Source organism: Lampris incognitus, chromosome 12 (assembly GCF_029633865.1).
Source record: "Lampris incognitus isolate fLamInc1 chromosome 12, fLamInc1.hap2, whole genome shotgun sequence".
In the NCBI taxonomy this organism is placed as follows: domain Eukaryota; kingdom Metazoa; phylum Chordata; class Actinopteri; order Lampriformes; family Lampridae; genus Lampris; species Lampris incognitus.
The window spans coordinates 34,778,313-34,798,102 of NC_079222.1; the positions used below are offsets into that span (position 1 = coordinate 34,778,313).

Below are 19,790 nucleotides of genomic sequence, written 5' to 3' on the forward strand. Positions count from 1 at the left end.
TTCAATACCCAGGTTGTTCTCTTAGGCTTTGCAATCAGAGAGGGAAATACGTGCTTAACATTAGCCTGCATGACTTTTAATTTAACTGAATTTGATATAGTGCTTTGTTCTAGGAACTCTTTAGAACAAAGTTCAAACTAGGATTGTGCGTCTTTGTTGTAAAATTGCTTTTGTCCCTGTTCTACCCGGAGCAGGGACAAAACAAAGCAGAACAGAACAAGCTCTTCTGAAGAGAGCAGTACAAATGGAATAACTGAATGCTTCTGAGTTTCCTTTACCAACCTTTTCTTAGACTTTTTGTCACATGGGCAACAAGGTTGTTCCTAGTTTAAATTGGAAGGTATGCTGTTGCATGTTCTCAGCATTTCTGAGAGCTTTGCATCTTTTCAGTGGCACAATGGGGAGTTTAAGTAGCTTCCTATGAAGGATTAGCACTTCCCATATCCATCCGTCTAAAACTATGAGATAGATAAACAGAGGCAGACCTTTATTAATGCGAAGCGGTGTGGTACGGAAATGAGCCTGTGTGTTCAGTAAACCTTTCTTTAGATTAATGATATTCATAGTATATATCTTAATACAAATGTCAGGGAAGACTAAATCAAACAAGTGCTATAGTGGTGTTTTCACGAACCTGATCTTTCTCTGTTGTATTTACATTCAACATAGCATACCGTCCTTCATAAAGCACTATGCGCTAAGTGTTGTGGACACAAAACAAGGTGGATGGAAATAAGCCTTCAGATTTGGCCGCCTCCCCCCTCCGTTCGCCTCACCCACTGTAGATGGTTGTGAGGACTCGCAGACTATCACCAATGTTCACATTTTTTTTTCTCAGTCTATTAATGTGTCACCTCAAGCACTCTTCTCTGTAGTTGTTTATAGAAGGAATGTGCAGAGACGCTCTAATGCACTCGGAGCCCAGACAGTTCACACACAGCCTTCCTGCTTTACTAATTCACTGGCTTGCTGGCTTTCTCACTGTCCACCTGTGTTTAACATTCAGAGGGCTTTCCTTACTTAACACGAGAGAGATAGTAAGTACTGCCCCTCTGAACTTTGTTTTTTTTTTTTTGATGGGAGTAATTTTTGGTTATGAATTTTATGATAGTTATTTGAAAGCCATAGACAAATTTCTCTCCCAAATTCTGACTCTAAAATTAAAACTAAAGTTTTAGCCAGGAGATTATCAGATAGAGTACTCTCACACCTAATACGTGAGGACCAGAATGGCTTTGTGAAGAACCCACTGGGCTTTCACAATATAAGGAGAGTACTCAATATATTGCCCAGGTTTGAAGGTTCTCTTGACACTGTCTTACTCTTGCTTGATGCAGAGAAGGCGTTTGACAGTTGAGTGGCCCTATTTATTTTAAGTGCTTAAAAGACTTGGATTTGGGAAATAATTCTGTCAATGGATTAAGTTACTATACACCAAACCCAATGCAGCTCTTGCCACTGATAATCTCACAGCCTTTTAAATTACATAGGGCCACTAGACAAGGCTGTCCATTGAGCGTTTCACTCTTCCTTTTGGCCATTGAAAGCTTTGCTATGGCAGTAAGGACCCACCCCTCAACTAGAGATATTTGGATATTCAACACTGTTCATGTGGCTTTATACGCTGATCACATAATTCTTATATTTGACAGACCTTACAGAATCTATCAATGCCCTGTCTAATTTATTGAATAACTTTGGACAGCATCCCCGTGACCCTGAGAGCAGGATAAGTGGTTAAGATAATGGATGGATGGATGGAGTTGTCATGGCTAAATCTTCCATCCTCTTTCTTCACAAGCAAAAAAGATTAAACACAGTTTTGCCGCATCAATTTGTGAATGCAACACATAGTTTTGCATATCTTGGTATTCATATTACACCAAAATTAACTACTTTAGGCGCCACAAACTATGATCCCTTGGTGGCTAATGTTACAGAATCCATCAACAGATGGACCTCTGTCCCTATATCCCATATTGGTAGAGTAAGTATCATGAAGATGAGCATTGTGCCCGAATTTCTCTTGTTTATTCCAGTCAATTCCACTTGCCTCTCCAGCATTGTTTTTTTTTTTTTTTTTCCCCAAGATCAGAACTCTATTCTTAAACTTTATTTGGAGCAACAGAAAACCAAGGCTTACATAATAACTTCTTGCCTTTTGAATGTGGGTATATAGTGTCGGGCTGCCCAAATAAGGGCCACAATGTTTTGGTTTTCTAAAGAACCATGTTTACCCTTGTTGCCGGTTGAAACATAGTGCACAAAAGGTTTATCATTGGATACTAATTTATATTTTAGTTCCTTTAAGAAGTTTAAAAAAGGACCACTTCTAATCCTGTTAAGAATACCTTAACTGTCTGGCATGAGGTACAGAGTTATTTTGGAGATTTCCTAGTTTTTTGTAGCTTTTCGCCAATCTGATGCACTATAAAATTCTCTCCTTGTAAACGTGACTGGGGTTTAAAGAATGGGCAAGAAAGTGTATTAATACATTAATGGATTTGTACAATGAAAATGGGTTCATGTCATTTAAAGAATTAGGTGAAATATGAATTTACCACAAAAACATTTGTTCAAGTATCTGCCACTGAAAAGCATTTCTTTTTCCCATCTAAAACAATCTACACAACAACCCCCTTAACTACTGTGGAAAAGCTCTCTGTTAGCTGCTAGAGGAGAGACCAGGCTAATGGTCCAGTAATAATTAGCCTGGGACCCAGACCAATCTGCGAGCTCATGTTCATGTTTTACTCACGAAATTCATATATTATACATATGTTTGAAAATTTAAGTTGTTTGGCTATATGTTTTCCATACACCTGCTTTCTAATGAATTTTGTAGAGTCCTGCCAAATCAGTTACTTTTCTTTTTTCCTCTTTTGATTTTTAGGTATTCAGGAGTTTCCAGAAAACATCAAGAATTGCAAAGTCCTAGCTATTGTAGAGGCCAGTGTGAACCCCATATCTAAGTAAGTATATCCCACCCAAATATCAAATTAGCTTTTTATCTCTGTGGTAATAAAACGTGTACTGTTCTTTGTGGGGTTTATATGGTGATTACCGCTGATTTCTGATTGTGTGTGTTACCAGGCTCCCTGAGGGCTTTACCCAGCTTCTGAGTCTGACCCAACTCTACCTTAATGACGCCTTCCTTGAATTTTTACCAGCAAGCTTTGGCAGGTCAGTCTGTTTTCTTGTGGTGATTTGTTGGTAATCTTCAGTGATCAAGATATTTGTAGGGTGTATATCAAAACGAAATTGATATGTTAGCGATAAACCTGTAGGCCTTTTTCTTTATGGAGTGAAGGAATCTTAGCTCTCTGATCCTCCCTACCAATAATAATAACCCAGGGTGAACACAACACTTTTTCTTTCCCTTTTTTTTATTGATTTTTCCCCGTTTTACTCCCAATCCGGCCAATTACCCCACTCTTCCGATCCGTCCTGGTCGCTGCTTCACCACCTCTGCCGATCCGGCAAGGTCTGCAGACTACCACATGCCTCCGGCGGTGTATGTGGAGTCGCCTGCCACTTCTTTTCACTGACAGTAAGGCGTTTCGCCAGGGGGACGTAGCACGTGGGAGGATCACACTATTCCCCGCAGCCCCCCCCCCCCCAAACAGGCACCCTAACCAACCAGAGGAGGCGCTAGTGAAGCGACCAGGACACATACCCATATCTGGCTTCCCACCTGCAGACACAGCCAATTGTGTCTGTAGGGACGCCCGATCAAGCCGAAGGTAACACGGGGATTCGAACTGCCGATCCCCGTGTTGGAAGGCAACGGAACAGACTGCTACAGCACCCGGACACCCTATAAAAATGAATTTTGATGATTTCCTGTTATTTGAACACTATGTTGCTGTACACTGCAAGCCATCCAGGCATTTAAAGTAATTATTTTGTGCAGTATTTTTTAACTTAATTTGTCTTTAATGTGACATACGGTTCAGAGGATGCACAAAATGTGAGCCAAGATATGATGTTCTTCTTGTTCTTTGGAATTTAAGTCTTATATGTATTGCTTACTTGTTTTTCATTTTACTTAGTTCTCTATGATACGGTATGATTGATACAACCGTTTAAATTAATTGCCCCAGACTGAGTTTGTGAGCTTGTTGCTGTCAGTTTCTTTTGTATTTACTGCGAGTTATTTCACTTGTTCCGTGAGACTTCTTGTAAGAATGTCTTAAATCAGTATGTGGATTTTGACAGCTAAGTAAATCATCATGGCACGCTATGACTCAGACTGGCAGCTGAAAGGTGCCCAATGACATATTTTCTCTTCACAAAAAAGTGTGTTTTACTGCCCTGGGGCAAAGGTCAGAGATGAGGAGACTCTGTGTTTGAATAACGTGTGAAGAGCCCAATTAGATTAGACTAGCTGTAACTTTGACTCAGCCCCTCACTTCATGTGGTCAGTTCTGGTCCGGTTGCAGCACTGCCCGAAATACAAACAATGCATGAGCAGTCTATATTTTTTTCTCCTTCCACGCAGCCCTGCAGCCTTTTTACATAGAGATATGCTATGTAGTATATAAATTATTAAGTTTAGAATTCACTGAAACATTTTCAGATAGAACATATTTATACTTCTGGATTTACGAAACAGCTCTAGCTTTTAAATAGATTTGCTGTGACAGAGATAAATGCAAAGACCGTGATCAGAGACACCCCCCACCCCTTAGCCTTTTTAGATAGTTTGGTTTGGAGATGGCTTACAGGTGGGATGAGAGTTCATTTGCCAAGTTCAGTTTTTCCTCAGTATATTACAAGTTTAACAGTGATGACATTCAATTGATTCTCTGTGTACATACCCACTAAATCAAAATGACAACTTGTGCGCGTGACGCTTAGGCACGTAAGGTCTTGGTGCAGCAAACAAAAAGCTCTGCCAGCTTCCACTCACACCGCTCTACTCAGGTTGGGTGTAGCTGAAAGGTTAGACTATGATTCATTTTCATTTTATTTTATTTTATTTTTAGCAGGAAAAAAAAACAACAAAGGATTGTTAGAACCATTACCAGCTGTGGGCCTGACTCAGTTTAAAAACTGGTGTCCAGCAGGTTTCCTACTATCCCACATTGAGGACAAAAGCAATAAATATATATACAGTAAAGGCAGCTAATAATAGTTAACAAGTTATACAAAGAATGTTCTCTCTCTCTTGCTCTCTCTCTCTCTCTCTCTCTCTCTCTCTCTCTCTCTCTCTCTCTCTCTCTCTCTCTCTCTCTCTCTCTCTGTATATATATATATATGTGTGTGTGTGTGTATGTGTGTGTATATATACGTATATACATATATAGTATGTATATATGTGTGTGTGTGTGTGTGTGTATATATATATATATATATGGGATTAAACGTACCTATTAAAAGTGGATTGTCAATAAAAGAATACAGCATTGAGCAAAAAATTACAGGAGTAAACAAATTATACATGTATACAAACAAGTTGCACATAATTCAGAGGGAACGATTGAGACGTTAGTGGTTACGATTTTCATTTAGAAGAAGAAAATATTTGTGTAAATGTTGAAATTGTAAAAAGGAGGGGGGATTTCTTATATGAAATAAGATAAATTATCTTAAAGTATAATGTTATCAAAAGCGGGTATGGGGTTATTTGTGATAGCTCTAGTTATTCTTCCAAGTATTGTAGAGTTATGCATTGGCAAAATAGCAGAAATTGAAGAAGGGAGAAGGCGATAATAAAGTTGACAGTACAAATGAATACCGCTAAGTACCGTATAGTTGTGAAAATTAAATGATTTAGATCGCGAAAGTACTACACAAGGATGTGCCCAAGGAGAAAGTTCAAGATGAATTCTGTGAGCTCTGTTGTAGAGTCTAGCTATTGGCTCTGTAAGTTCTGAGGTCATGAGAGACCAAACTGAAAGACGGTAAGTCCTTTTGAAGGTATTATTAGAAACAGAAAGTGTAAGATACGGCCCGATATGACTGTAAACATATATTCTCTTTTTCAACTCTTATTAGTCTTTGGATATGCTCTTCAAATGTGAGGTGGGTGTCAAGGTAAACGCCTAGGCATTTTAGTCTGTAATATATAGAGAGGTTCTTGTTGGCCAGAACTATAGGATAAGATATAGACATGGATTTCCTATTGGAATGGTAATCCAGTTTTGTTTTTTTGTTTTGTTTTGTTTTGTTTTTAAAATTTATAGTCGTGATGCTCCTGGAACCAGTTGTATATGGAATTAAAATCAGAAAAGGGTTTAGTGCTTATCACATCAGTATTCTGGTCAGAAAATAACAGTATCATCTGCATATAAAAGACAAGTGGAATATTCACAAACAGTAGGCAAGTCATTAATGTAAAGGAGAAAGAGTAATGGACCAAGAATACAACCCCAAGCTACCCCAATATCACAGATAGAGGGGGGAAGAAGTTACTTGACCAATTTTAACTACCTGAAGTCTGTTCAATAAATAGGAAGATAACATTTAAAAAACAGAGGGAGAAAATGGAAGAGAGTTTAAATTTACAGATTAATATTTAATGATCTACAGCAGGGTTGGGCAACTCTGATGATAGAGAGGGCCACAAAAAAATTATCCTCACTACCAGGGGGCCAGATTGTGACTGTGCACTTCCACCAGTGGGATACTGTAACCCCATCACCCAATTAACCAATTATAGCTACTTATTTAATGAAAAGAATAAAGTATATACCGGTAATCAAAGTTTATTATACCAATATTTCTATTTAATGAACTTAACACAGAAACAAAACATCCACATTCCTGAGTTATATACCATTATTTCAGTGCAATGGGGTCTCAAAAATCATCATTCAATAATGATACAAAAGTTAACATTCACACTACGTCAACAACTAATATTTATGTTTGTCGTGCATTTCTACGCTGACCTCCCCATTCCATGACATGTTGCAAATAAACATGCATTTAGCTCAAAATGGCAAAATGATAAATGGACTGCATTTTATGTAGCGCTCTTCTAGTCTACCGACCACTCAAAGCACTTTTTTACAATGTATACCTCACATTCACCCATTCATACACACATTCATACACTGATGAAGCCACTGAAACCCACTGAAACTCAGCCACAGGTGGATCAGTATAAAGTTCTGTCTTCATGAGATACTTGTGGCCTCTCCTGCTGGCATACAATAGACTCAATGTTGATGTTTGTGCATCCAATCTGCATGAGCTGGAACAGTTTCATCTGTCAGCCTGTTTCGCTCTTTTGACTTGATGTGCTTCATTTTTGAGAAGCTGCTCTCACAGATGTAAAAGCTCCCAAACATGCCGGCCACTGAGAGTGCAAAATCCCTGCGGAGTGGAAAGCGGAACTTGGGTAGTAGTCTCCAAAATGAAATTCCTCTCTCATTGCACTTTTCTCGAAAGAAGGGGTCTGACTGTAGTTCAAGCTGCAACTCTGGGGGTTGCTCACTGACAGCAGCAGAGAAAGGGTCGGTGAATAACGCAATTCGTGGATGCATGGTGTGGAAATCTTGAAAGTGTTCTTTGAACTGTTGCCGCAGTTTTGCTATGTCTCCTGTGTACTTGAGAAATGTTTTCTCACATCCGGGGACATCTTTGCGCATCTCATCACAGGCGGGAAAGTGCTCCAAATTTAGATGGTCGGATGAAAAGCCTTCTTTGAACAGAGCTGATTTACGCTTAAATGTGTTCATGTGTGCGTAGAGATCCGACAGAGTTTGGCCTCTTCCCTGCACCTGCATATTAAGGGGATTAAGATGCGAGGTAATATCCGCAAGGAAGGCCAATGCAGTAAGTACTTGTATCACATCGAATGCTGTCCTCCAAGAACACCGGGATTTCAGTGCGCAGCGCAGAAAACCTCTTCAAGCACTTCCCGTGGTTCAGCCAGCTGATCTCAGTGTGCATCTGTAAATCCCCATAAGCGGCAACCACTTCATCCAAAAAGGCTACAAACTTCCTATGATTGAGAGACTTGTGCCCCCCCTCGAATGAGATTGGTAACCTTGGCGACAAAATCCATGACCTGGCTGAAGTTCATTGTCTTGGCACAGAGGGCCTCCTGTAAGATCAAAATGAAATAGGATTTAGACTATAATAAATATTCTCACAAAGAAAACCCAAATTCATTACCATATATATTAATAGTTAGCTAGCAATAACGTTACCCACCTGATGTATGATGCAGTGTAATATTGGACAGGCAATGCCGCTCTGTTGGAGGAGCCCAGCGAATCCAGTGCGTCATCCTCGCATTGCTGGTGCGCCATCGGTAACAACAGCTGAAAGCTTGTCCCCCCCATGCTCACTTACAACACTTAACGGCGTTGAAAACATCCTTGCCTTTTGTAGTGTCATCCAAAGACACCAATTTCAATAACTCCTTGAGCACTTAAAATGAACTGTCTATGGCTCTTGTGTAAATGAGAAGCTAGCTGACATTCATCACATCTGTACTCTCATCGAACGCTGAGGAGAAGTACTTGCGGTCATGCGTGAATATTTTAGCGTTACCGCCACACGATTTTGAATGTACAATATTCTTCACGTCATTGTGCGACGAGCCAGTGAGACCGTTTCAAAGTTCTTAGCCATGTTATCATCTCCAAAAGCTTTAGCCATCACTACTGCACATAGCTTCACTGTTTCACCATCTGACAAGGACTTATTTGCTTTAGCGAGCGCAAGCTCAAGGGGAACAGCATAGGACACCTTGAAAGAGGACTCCTGTGTAGACATGGCTTTGGTAAAAAGGCTCTGCTCTCGGTGTATTTTTCCTTTGAGGTCAGTGATGATAGCGGCTCTGGCACCTCCGGTGTACATGCCATATTTGTTTTTGTGTGTGGTATTGTAGTGGCGACTCAAGTTGAAATCCCTCATGGCTGATCTTGTTTCCAGGCACACTAAACACAAAGGTTTACCTTTGAATTCCATAAAAAGATATTCTGTTTCCCATCTTGCCTGGAAAACGCGGCTCTCTAGGTCAAGTTTTCTTTTTTTGCCGCTCATGTCCGTCCTCGTTGTGTGTCATTGCAGAAGAGGCCTTCCGGGACTTAAGATGAGACCATGTGCAAAGAGTTGCTTGGCTACAGGCCTGTTGTGTTTTGAGGGCGCGCCCTCTATCAGTGGACAGTATAATTACAATAGGAATTCAGTTCAAATGTGGTGAAATGGCCCGTTTGCTTCCAACGCCTGTGAAACCAACAATTTATTGATATTTCAAAATTTACCCACGGGCCATACTGAGTGAGGACGGGGGCCGAATGTGGCCCATGTCTGATCTGCAGTGCCGAATGCCTTACGTAAGTCAATAAATATTGCTCCAGTGACGTCACCTTCGTTAAGGGAGGGACAGATCTGCTCAGTAAAAAATAGTAAAGCTGATGTGGTTGAACGGTTAGAACAGATTGTTCGTATATGTGGTGTCTTACCTGTTGAGCAGGTTGAGACATGCCACAATGGTCAGTTTTCACATTAAAATTTGTTCGTCCGATGTGGTTTTGACCTGCTTAGCAGGCTGTTCCAGGCGAGCAGGAGAGGTGATCTCATTTTGTTTTTTTGTTGTTTTTGTTTTGATTGGTGCTTGAGCAGGTATTTAGCATGTATTGCTCTGATATTAGTGGTTCGTTGTGAGCCTAACAGTTGGTGTGCGATTAGTGCAGTTCCTCAGGTGTATTACCAAAGCCTTGTTAATATTAGAGCCAACTATGGTTGTTGCTTAATCCAGACAAGTTTACACTCAGTCCTGTTATTACCGGGGGCTAGAACTGGTACTAATGAGTCCTGCTCCAACCAGGAACTGACAACTGAGGTTGACTCCAGTTCCTGTGCAAATGAGCTTGGCTGTGCGAATATCAGTAGGAATGGGAGTCGACGACTGGTAGTTGATGTTCAGTAATGAACTGTGCAATGCTTTTTAAACGTTCGATTTACCTTCAAAACAGTGCCGAGCTGGCTGGCACGTCCGGGTTCAACTTGGACATGTGTCGACAAAGTGCTTTTTAAGTTAACATGCAGGGGATTTTTTTTTTTTATCTGCATTTTTAAAGGCTTTCTCTGTAAAGGCAAATGAGCCACAACCACAAATTATTGTATGAATTATATAAATTATACTTGTTCAAGCCACTTGTGCTATTATGCCATGCAAATTCCAGAGAGTTTGATTTTTAGAGTGATCCAGTGATAATACTCTAATTGTACATTAAAAGATTTCAAAGATTTTGATTTCTATTCTGCTCAAGATTCTCTGTCTATGTCAGGGTGTTAGTTGTTCATTTACACTTTGAACCTGAGTTGCTAAATTTATTCCTCATATTCTTGTTAACTATTTAGATTGAAGCTTGAAAATTTGTTAATATTATGTAATTTAGGCTTGTCATCAATTCCTCTTTTTCAGTATCAATAATCAGAAAAAAATCCCAATGTTTATCTATATATTGGCAAATTTAAAAGAATAGAGACCATCTTAAATGCTATATAAATAAAGTTATTTTTATTATTATTATTATCATCATCATCTCATAAACGGGTTAAAATCACCTAAAATAATGATAATAATATCCAGTTCTAATAAGAATGTTAATAAAATCTCATGTGATAATTTTTTTTTATAAAATTGAGTATTGAGGTGACATTTTGCCACACATGCCCCTCAAGTACGCTGTTTATTTTGTTTTATGTCAGCAAAACAGGTCATTTGCTATAAGCCAAAGCCACGGATGTAGGCGAAGTGTGCGGGGTGATGTCACAGTGTCATGTCACCTCCTTGTGGTCGCCAAATGTATTGCATTACAAAAGTAATTAAATAGGACAGGTCATCAAACATTTTTACTGTAATTTTAATATTTCCGTGCCTCTAGATTTTCTCGTTATAACAATGGGATGATTGATATTTGATGTATCAATGTTTGATGACATCCCTAATGTAATTTGACTGAGTACAGATGTGTCAGTGAAAATATATTTTGAAAATTCCCAATTACAGTGAGATATGCAGTAAAGGCATAGACATAAGTACACATAGAGTATTATTAATTAAACAAATTGTGGTAAAAACAAAGACAAGAGCATATTTATTAGTCTGGAAATGAATCAGGAATTAATACGTTCTATTGCTCTCAGCGTCTCACATTTTAGGAGCGGGAGTAGTTCTCGATAACTTGTGTCAAAGACCTTTCCCTCTTTTTCCTTGGCAGACTGACTAAACTACAGATCCTGGAGCTGAGGGAGAACCAGCTGAAGATGTTGCCAAAGTAAGTCATTTCACACGCATCCCTTCAGTCAGATCCGCATCCCTTCAGTCAGATCCACATCACAGAGCTTACCGTCTACACAAACACGTGGCTAGGCTTAAGTGTCATGCTGGAGTCAAAAAAATGAGACGGGTGCTCCTTTTTCATCCATCTGTCTCTATTTCCACCTTCTACCTCCACCGACTCGGCCTCATTGCAACATCTCCTGTCGTGCCTCTCTCTACCGTGGCTCCTGGCCTCACACCTCGAACCATCGCATTAAATTCCACAGTGTTACATAAGGGCCCCTTTATTGGACTGCTTGCCGCGACAGGTTTTATAATCCTTTCAGTCAGACGTTCGTGATCGCTACTTCAACGTTTTCTGAAAGCTGCAGAGCCTCTTGGAGCTCACACAGCTCCTGAGGATGGAAAAATTTGCTTGGATATTTTCTCCTCATCACTGTTTTCCTTGTTTTCATATTTCTCAAAATTATATATCTGACTTATCTCTGCCCCCTCTCTAACTGTGTTTCATTTGTTTTCTTACCCTCGCTTTTTTTTTTTACCGATGTTGACTGACTGCTGCGCTGGCTCGACGGTGTGTCAGAGTGCAGTGTTGTGTTACTGTAATGCATCAGATCCTGTGTAGTAATGTTTACGTGACGGAGGCCAGAGCGGTTAAGGTCTGGAACACTGACAAAGGGAAGGACCGATAGCCAGGGATGCATAAACATTCCAGATGTGTAAATAAACATTTTGTGAGTCGTGGTGCAAAGTCTTACAGGCGCTGCACACACAAACGGCTCAATCTAAAAACATATACACACCCAAACGGGCGTGACCACACACTGAACACACAGCATTAGGGGCACGGCGGCCCAGTGGTTAGCGCTGTCACCTCACAGCAAGAAGGTCCTGGGTTTGAACCTCGGGGTTGTCCAGCCTTGGGGGGGGGGGGGGGGTCATCCCAGGTCGTTCTCTGTGTGGAGTTTGCATGTTCTCCGCGTGTCTGCAGTGGGTTTCTCCAGGTGCTCTGGTTTCCTCCACCATCAAAAAGAAACATGCATGTTAGGGTTAGCACTCCTGTCTGTGCCCCCTGAGCAAGGCATGGCAAGACGAACTGGAGTTGGTCCGCGGGCGCTGCACTAGCGGCTGCCCACTGCTCCTAGCTTCACAGCTAGGGTGGGTTAAATGCAGAAAAAGAATTGCCCCACGGGGGTTAATTAAAGCTGTAAAAAAAAAAAAAAAAGTATTGTTTCTTTTAAAGCTAGCTTTGCAGTTCCTCATGACTGCAGTAAGAGATGTTGTGGGGGTTTTTTTTCTTTTTCTTTTCTTGGACAAAGTTATTTCTCTGGCACGCTCTCGCTCCCTAATTAGCCAGCAGTGCACATGTTGCCCCCTTTGGGCTGCTGCGGCTCTTCTCTGAGCATGCGTTCTTTGTGAACCTTCAAAAAAGATTGTGTCAAACTTGGCAGCTACTCGGTGTGAAATCAAAGGCAAAAGTCACATCTGGTATCGAAACGCAATCTATGGGGGGGGGCGTCCCGGTAGTGTGGCGGTCTATTCTGTTGCCTACCAGCATCGGGATCTCCGGTTCGAATTCCGCGTGTTACCTCCGGCTTGGTCGGGCGTCCCTACAGAAACAGTTGATCATGTCTGTGGGTGGGAAGCCGGATGTGGGTGCGTGTCCTGGTCGCTACACTAGCGCCTGCTCAGAGGGTAGGGGGAAATTGGGGGGGGGGATAGCGTGATCCTCCCACGCGCTACGTCCCCCTGGCGAAACTCCTCACTGTCAGGTGAAAAGAAGCAGCTGGTGACTGCACATGGATCGGAGGAGGCATGTGGTAGTCTGCAGCCCTCCCCGGATCAGCAGAGGTGGTGGAGCAGCGACCGGGACGGCTCGGAAGAGTGGGGTAATTGGCCGGACACAACTGGGGGAAAAAAAACAGGGAATGAATGAATAAATAAATAAATGAATCGATATCTGAATAGGCTATCCAGATATTGACCAATTTGCATTTATACTGTGCCCCTATATCCATCCTTGCTGTCTGCATTGTGTCGGTGGTCTGATTTGATGTCATTGTATGTGTGCCATAGGCAGAGCAAGCAAGTAAGTAGGGCGGTGCTCTGTTGTCAGCAAACACACATTTGGCAGGTGTTAATCGATTAGAGGTAATGTTACTCTGCGGCCTTGTCTTACTATCTGGGGGAAGGGGATTTATGAGGTTTATCTTTGCTGCGATTGTGTTTGCACTGTGAGTGTCAGACCAGAGACCTGCTCACTGGGTGAGTCCTCTGGTGAATTAGACTAGATGTCAAATTTAACAGTGAGTTGCAGCATGTTTGACTGCAGTGGCGCAGTGGTTAGCACGGTCGCCGCACAGCAAGAAGGTCCTGGGTTTGAACCCCCGGGGTAGTCCAACCTTGAGGTCGTCCTCTCTTAGGTGTTTGCATGTTCTCCCCGTGTTTGTGTGGGTTTCCTCCGGGGGCTCTGGTTTCCTCCCACAGTCCAAACACATGTCGGTCAGGTGAATTGGCCGTACTAAATTGTCCCTGTGTGTGTGTGTGTGGGGGGGGGGGGGGGCTGTGATGGGCTGGCGGCCTGTCCAGGGTGTCTCCCCGCCTACCGCCCAGTGACTGCTGGCATAGGCTCCAGCATCCCGTGACCCCGGCAGGGATAAGCAGATTGGATAATGGATGGATGGATGGATGTTTGACTGCATGGGCATACAGGTGCTGTCTAGAGCCCTTTTGCTGTTCTGGTTACTGTTTATTGCCCTTTCACTCTCCTCACCACTCAGAAACAAGTAAATGTTGCACCTTGTTGCCAGCCCATCCAACAGCCGGTCAGTTTTCAGTAAGATAGAGTGTGCAGTGATGGCGCAACTACTTTCCCACAAATGCACCTCAATCAGATTTCATTTACAAGTGAGAGATTTTGGCTGACATCTCCTGACGTAGTTTCACACATGTAATCTGATTCAGGATGCAGTGTTCGCTGTGTGCATTTGCAAACTGCATGTTGCATGTACTGTTCTTGCATGTGGTTACTAACGTACCTGAGGATAGCAGGTGTGAATGGCATCCCGGGGTCTCCTCCCAGTTGGACGTGCCCGGAAAACCTATGAAGGAAGGTGCCCAGGAGGCATCCTAATCAGATGCCTGAACCACCTTCAACTGGCTCCTTTCAACGCAAAGGAGCAGCGGCTGTACTCCGAGCTCCTCACCCTATCTCTAAGGTTGAGCCCAGACACCCTATGGAGGAAACTCATTTCAGCCGCTTGTATCCGCGATCTCACCCTTTCGGTCACTACCCAAAGCTCATGACCATAGGTGAGGGTTGGAACGAAGATTGACTGGTAAATTGAGATCTTTGCCTTCTGGCTCAGCTCCCTCTTCACCACAACGGTCCGGTAAAATATCCACATTACTGCTGATGCTGCACCAATCCGTCTGTCAATCTCCCGCTCCATCCTACCCTCACTTGTGAACAAGACCCTGAGATACTTGAACTCCTCCACTTGAGGCAACAACTCATCCCCAACGCAGAGGGACCAAGCCAACATTTTCCGATAGAGAACCATGGCCTCAGATTTGAAGGTGCTGACTCTCATCCTGGCCATTTCACACTCAGCTGCAAACCACCCCAGTGCGCACAGGAGGTCGCGTTCTGATGAAGCAAACAAGACCACATCATCTGCGAAGAGCAGAGATGCAATTCTGAGGTTCCCAAAATGGACACACTCCTCACCATGGCTTGAGATCCTGACCATGAATACCACAAACAGAATACATACTCACAATACTTAGAGTACACAAAGCATACGTACTTATTTGTGGTAATTTAATTTCTCATGCATTACACTGAATCATACATTGGAGCTTCCCAGTCAAGCCAAAATGAACTTTTCATTAAAACACTTAATGGTTCAATGCTTTATTTAAAGAGGTTGGAAGACCATCACAGGGTTTCTCTTCTTTTTCTTAATTTGATCATTTCCAATCAAAAATGTCCTGCTTTTACCTGTCCCAAATAAGTAATGTATTGGAAATTACCTAAATGTAAATGAAATTCGTGGACCATGGGTATTGATAAGGTCCTTCATACTGATGATGTAGGTGCTTCATACTGATGACGTCATAGTTGCTTCATACTGATGATTACATAGGTGCTTCATACTGATGATGTCAAAATATGTATCTGTCCTGTAAGAGTAATAATGGTTTTTACTTTCCTCTCATTGTAATCAGGCATGTGGTAGACAGCCCATAATGCTTGTTTGTCTTCTTGTCCCTCGTGATCTCAAGTCATGTTTGTGTTGTTTTTTTCCACTTCTTGACCATAATGTGTTGCTCTTTGTCCGTCTCACCTTCAGAAGCATGCACAAACTCACACAGCTGGAGAGATTGGACCTGGGGAGTAATGAGTTCACTGAGGTGGTGAGTGTCCATCAGTCCGTCCTTGTTGTGTCTATCTGAGTCTATATTTGTCCCTCTACCTGTGGATTTGACCTCATCCAGACTTGTAATGTCCCCTTTCCTATCTAATAATTCTGTGTATCTGTATATTTATATACATGTATATAAATGTGTCCTGGGTATGTGTCCTGGTCGCTGCACTAGCGCCTCCTCTGGTCGGTCAGGGTGCCTGTTTGGGGGGGAGAGGGAATTGGGGGGAATAGCGTGATCCTCCCACACGCTACGGCCCCCTGGTGAAACTCCTTACTGTCAAAAGAAGCGGCTGGCGACTCCACGTGTATCAGAGGAGGCATGTGGTAGTCTGCAGGCCCCCCTCCCCCCGGATCGGCAGTGGGGTGGAGCAGCGACCGGGATAGGTCAGAAGAGTTGGGTAATTGGCCAAGTACAATTGGGAAGAAAAGGGGAAAATCCAAATGAAAAATAACATCCTTTGCTTTATCTTTCTGTCTACCTGTCTAGCCTGAGGTGCTGGAGCAGCTGACTGGAATCAAGGAGCTGTGGATGGACGGCAACAGACTGACATTTTTACCCGGGGTATGATTTCCACTCACTACCAATATTTTTGTTAAAAAAAAAGAGGCTAAAATATCACTGACGTTGATTCCTCAACACCACGTCGAAACTTCTTTTGCCTACAACTTTCAGTAAATCCTAATCCAAATCATGCTTGGCGAGACTAGCCTAAATCTCGCGAACTCATCTCAGTTCTGCTACGAGATACTGGTCTGAGAAGGATCCCTTGAGAATTGATTGTGTGCCACCTCTTGAGCAGGTTTCTACTTTTTGACACATTTGTACGACTATTGTACCCGGTATGGTCTTGTCAACCTGCATAATGATTTGGAAAAATTTCACGCCGGATGCCCTACCTGACACAACCACTAACCCTACGGGACAGGGGCTTCACCTGTGCCTCTGTCCATAGAGTTAGTGGGTACCGATGAAAACTGTACAATCTGCTTTGGCGACCCCTGAAAAACAGGGACCAAGCTGAAAGAAGAAGAAGTATGATTATTGTAGATCTTTGATACACATCTGAGGCATTTGTTTTCATCCAGGATGTGGATGGGTTGTTCCTGGTGTGACATTGTTCAGAGGGTCAATGGGTTGTTCACATGGTGCTCAATGGTAACCTAATAAGATGGTGAAACAGAAAAGACGCTCCTCACTTACAGCGAAATCCACCCCAAAACTAGCCTAAGATTGTTTTCCATAACACCCCCCTTTTAAGTGTCTTGCTCAAGGGTACTTTCATAGGTACGGATTCACCAACCATGAGACATTTCTACCACCAACATGTCGTTGAAAACCTTGTTTGACTGAAAGCTGTGTGTCTGTCCGTCTGTGCAGATGCTGGGGATGCTGAAACAGCTGACATATTTAGACATGTCCAAGAACAACCTGGAGATGATCGATGAGCAGATCTCCGGGTGTGAGAGTCTACAGGATCTTCTGCTCTCCAACAATGCACTCACACAACTACCTGGCTCAATTGGTAAAGACTGAAACACATACACACACACATGCAGACCCCAAACAGCCTGGTAGTGCTGTCTTTACATCCCTGAACATGTCCACCAAATAAACACCTAAGATATTGTTTCTGTTTGTTCTGAAGCTTCACGGTCCATTAGAAGTAACAGAAACTCATTGTATGATAATTGGCTCACTCAGTTTATGACCAAGCATCAACATCCCATGGTGTGCACATGGTGTGGACAGTGTTTTACTTTGAGTGGGTTGCAAGGTACAAACTACAAACCTGACCATAGGGTCCTCTTTAGGATTGACTCAATCATCTTTCTTTTTTTTCTTCTAAGCTATTTGGGACTTATCATTTTCATTTTGTCAGTGGGCTCATGGTCCGTACTGGGAGCCTGTTGGGGGGAAGATAATGTGTGTACTTCTGCCTCTTCATCTTTGCACAGATTAGAATCTCACAAATTTCAAAGAAAGTGCAAAGAAAAAGTTGGATTCAGGATTCAATATTTAGTTTATTGTCATTTCGTTATGTACCTGTGCACATAAATGAAAATGAAATGCCGTTTCTCCCAGCCCACAGCAGTGCAACAGAGAAGATAAAAATGCACATCCAAAAATTCCCTAAAAACAATACCACTAAAAACAGAGTGCACAAAACAAAAAAAAGCACCAACAATTAACAACACAGTCCATTCAAGTGCCATTTCAGTTACATGTTGACAGCCGTCATCTGTCGGCGATTGACCAGCACTGATGGGGGGGGGTTAGAGGGTAAACCCCATTTAAATGAAATTACAGGGTGTTATAAAAGATCAACTACTATTACAGTCAAATTAATTCATCACTGTCTCTTTTTTATTTTATGCTGTGAAAGCGGGTAACTGCTGTTGAATAACTTGAACAACTCCTTTTTTAGCCACTTATCTTAAACATGGTCTGAAAACCACCTAATAGGGCTATTGTCATTCTGATATCCGTTTTTCTCTTTCTTTTTTTGTCATCGTGGAGTCAGGTGACTTGCAATCAGTTGATATGAATTTTTCAATAAAAAAACTATTTTTTATGTCAGGATGTGTTTTAGCATACATATCCTGTGTACGTTGACGCAGATTACGTGATGCAACCACTGATTTACCATAATCCTATTTGGATATTACCTTAATTTTGCGTTCTGAAGCTGCGTAGATAAAATAAAAGTAGGATTTGACATCAGACGAGTCCAGATGCAGAGGAGAGCAGGATTAAGTGTGTGCTGATGGTTTGTGCATGAGGTATGATATTGATAGTGGTATGACTGCATCCGATGAGCTACTGTAATCGATATACCTCTTCTACAACAAGTCAGAGTGAATAACTACATTGAGCTGTATTGTGCTTTTCTGTAATTCTCTCTCTCTTTGTTTTGCCTTCCCTCCCTCCCTCCTCCTCCACCTGTCCTTGTCTCTGTCACAGGTTCTCTTAAGAAGCTGACTGCCCTGAAGGTGGATGAGAACCAGCTGATGTACTTGCCAGACTCCATTGGAGGGTGAGTGTTGCAGCAGGGGCTTTAAAATCAGCAGAATGAGCTCGCAGCTCGGTGGATTAATGGGCTGTTTTTGATTTGGCATCATTCTCAGATGGTTTTAAAGCTTTTTTTGTTCTTTCCAGTCATTCAGAATAGATCAAAAGTTCCAATGAAAATACCACTAAAATACTGAAAAAAATGTTCTGTCCATTGTTTTAAATTGCCTTCTTATGTTGTCCCATTTTGCAAAACAAAAAAAACCAACAAATTGAATGGGAGTTTTATGCCAATAAGAGTAAATGCAGAGATGTTGTGAGGTGATTTATCTGGAAACCATGTTGACATGGTCAAACAATTGTACTTTATTGTCTGTGGGTCAGTAGTAATTCTGATTGATACGACTTCTTAATACAGTATTGACAAGTTAAATTCGCCATGTTCTTAAGATAGCATAAAGTCTTTCAGACGGGTGAACCCAGTACATAAACATCTGTTGAGGCTGTTACCAGAGAGAAAGGACACCATGCTGACCCTTGATCTATTCTTATCCCTTATATACACACACACACACACACACACACGTGTGTGTATATATATGTGTGTGTGTGTGTGTGTGTGTGTATATATATATATACAGATAGATAGATAGATTGATAGATAGATAGATAGATAGATATACACTATATATACACACACACAAACACACACACACATATATTCAGTTTGGTTTTTATGTGCTCAAGTTCTTGTCACTGCTCCCCAGACCAGTTTAAAACAGTGTTTAATTGATAGTCAGTGCTGTAGGTTTATAAGTAACTGTTCATTGTCCACTGTTTCCAAACACCGTCAGTTATCCCCTATGTCAGGATGTGTGCCCGACTGTACTTTGGCACAGATTATGTGGAAACCCTATGGTTTAGCATAATCCCATGAACTGAATGTACCTTATGCATACTGATTACATGAATAATCCTTTTTATTTGTATTTTTTGGTTTTTTTTGTGTCCTGTCTTTCTGTTTTTTGGCCAGTTGTGTCCTTTTTTTTCCTGGTTATTTCCGGGGGAATCACATCCTCTGTTAATTCTTGGGCTACTC

The 19,790-nt window shown here is 41.9% G+C and overlaps 1 protein-coding gene across 2 annotated transcripts in view; it reads left to right on the forward strand.

Annotated features, from left to right (window-relative positions):
- Positions 1-19,790, forward strand: part of erbin (erbb2 interacting protein) — a 100,769-nt gene that overhangs the window by 58,192 nt on the left and 22,787 nt on the right. For both annotated transcript variants that reach the window (XM_056290532.1, XM_056290531.1), the window contains 7 exons: positions 2,894-2,972; positions 3,094-3,183; positions 11,190-11,246; positions 15,607-15,670; positions 16,169-16,243; positions 17,060-17,204; positions 18,644-18,716. In XM_056290532.1, the coding sequence (XP_056146507.1) occupies positions 2,894-2,972; positions 3,094-3,183; positions 11,190-11,246; positions 15,607-15,670; positions 16,169-16,243; positions 17,060-17,204; positions 18,644-18,716 (583 nt within the window). The remainder of the gene's footprint in view (positions 1-2,893; positions 2,973-3,093; positions 3,184-11,189; positions 11,247-15,606; positions 15,671-16,168; positions 16,244-17,059; positions 17,205-18,643; positions 18,717-19,790) is intronic.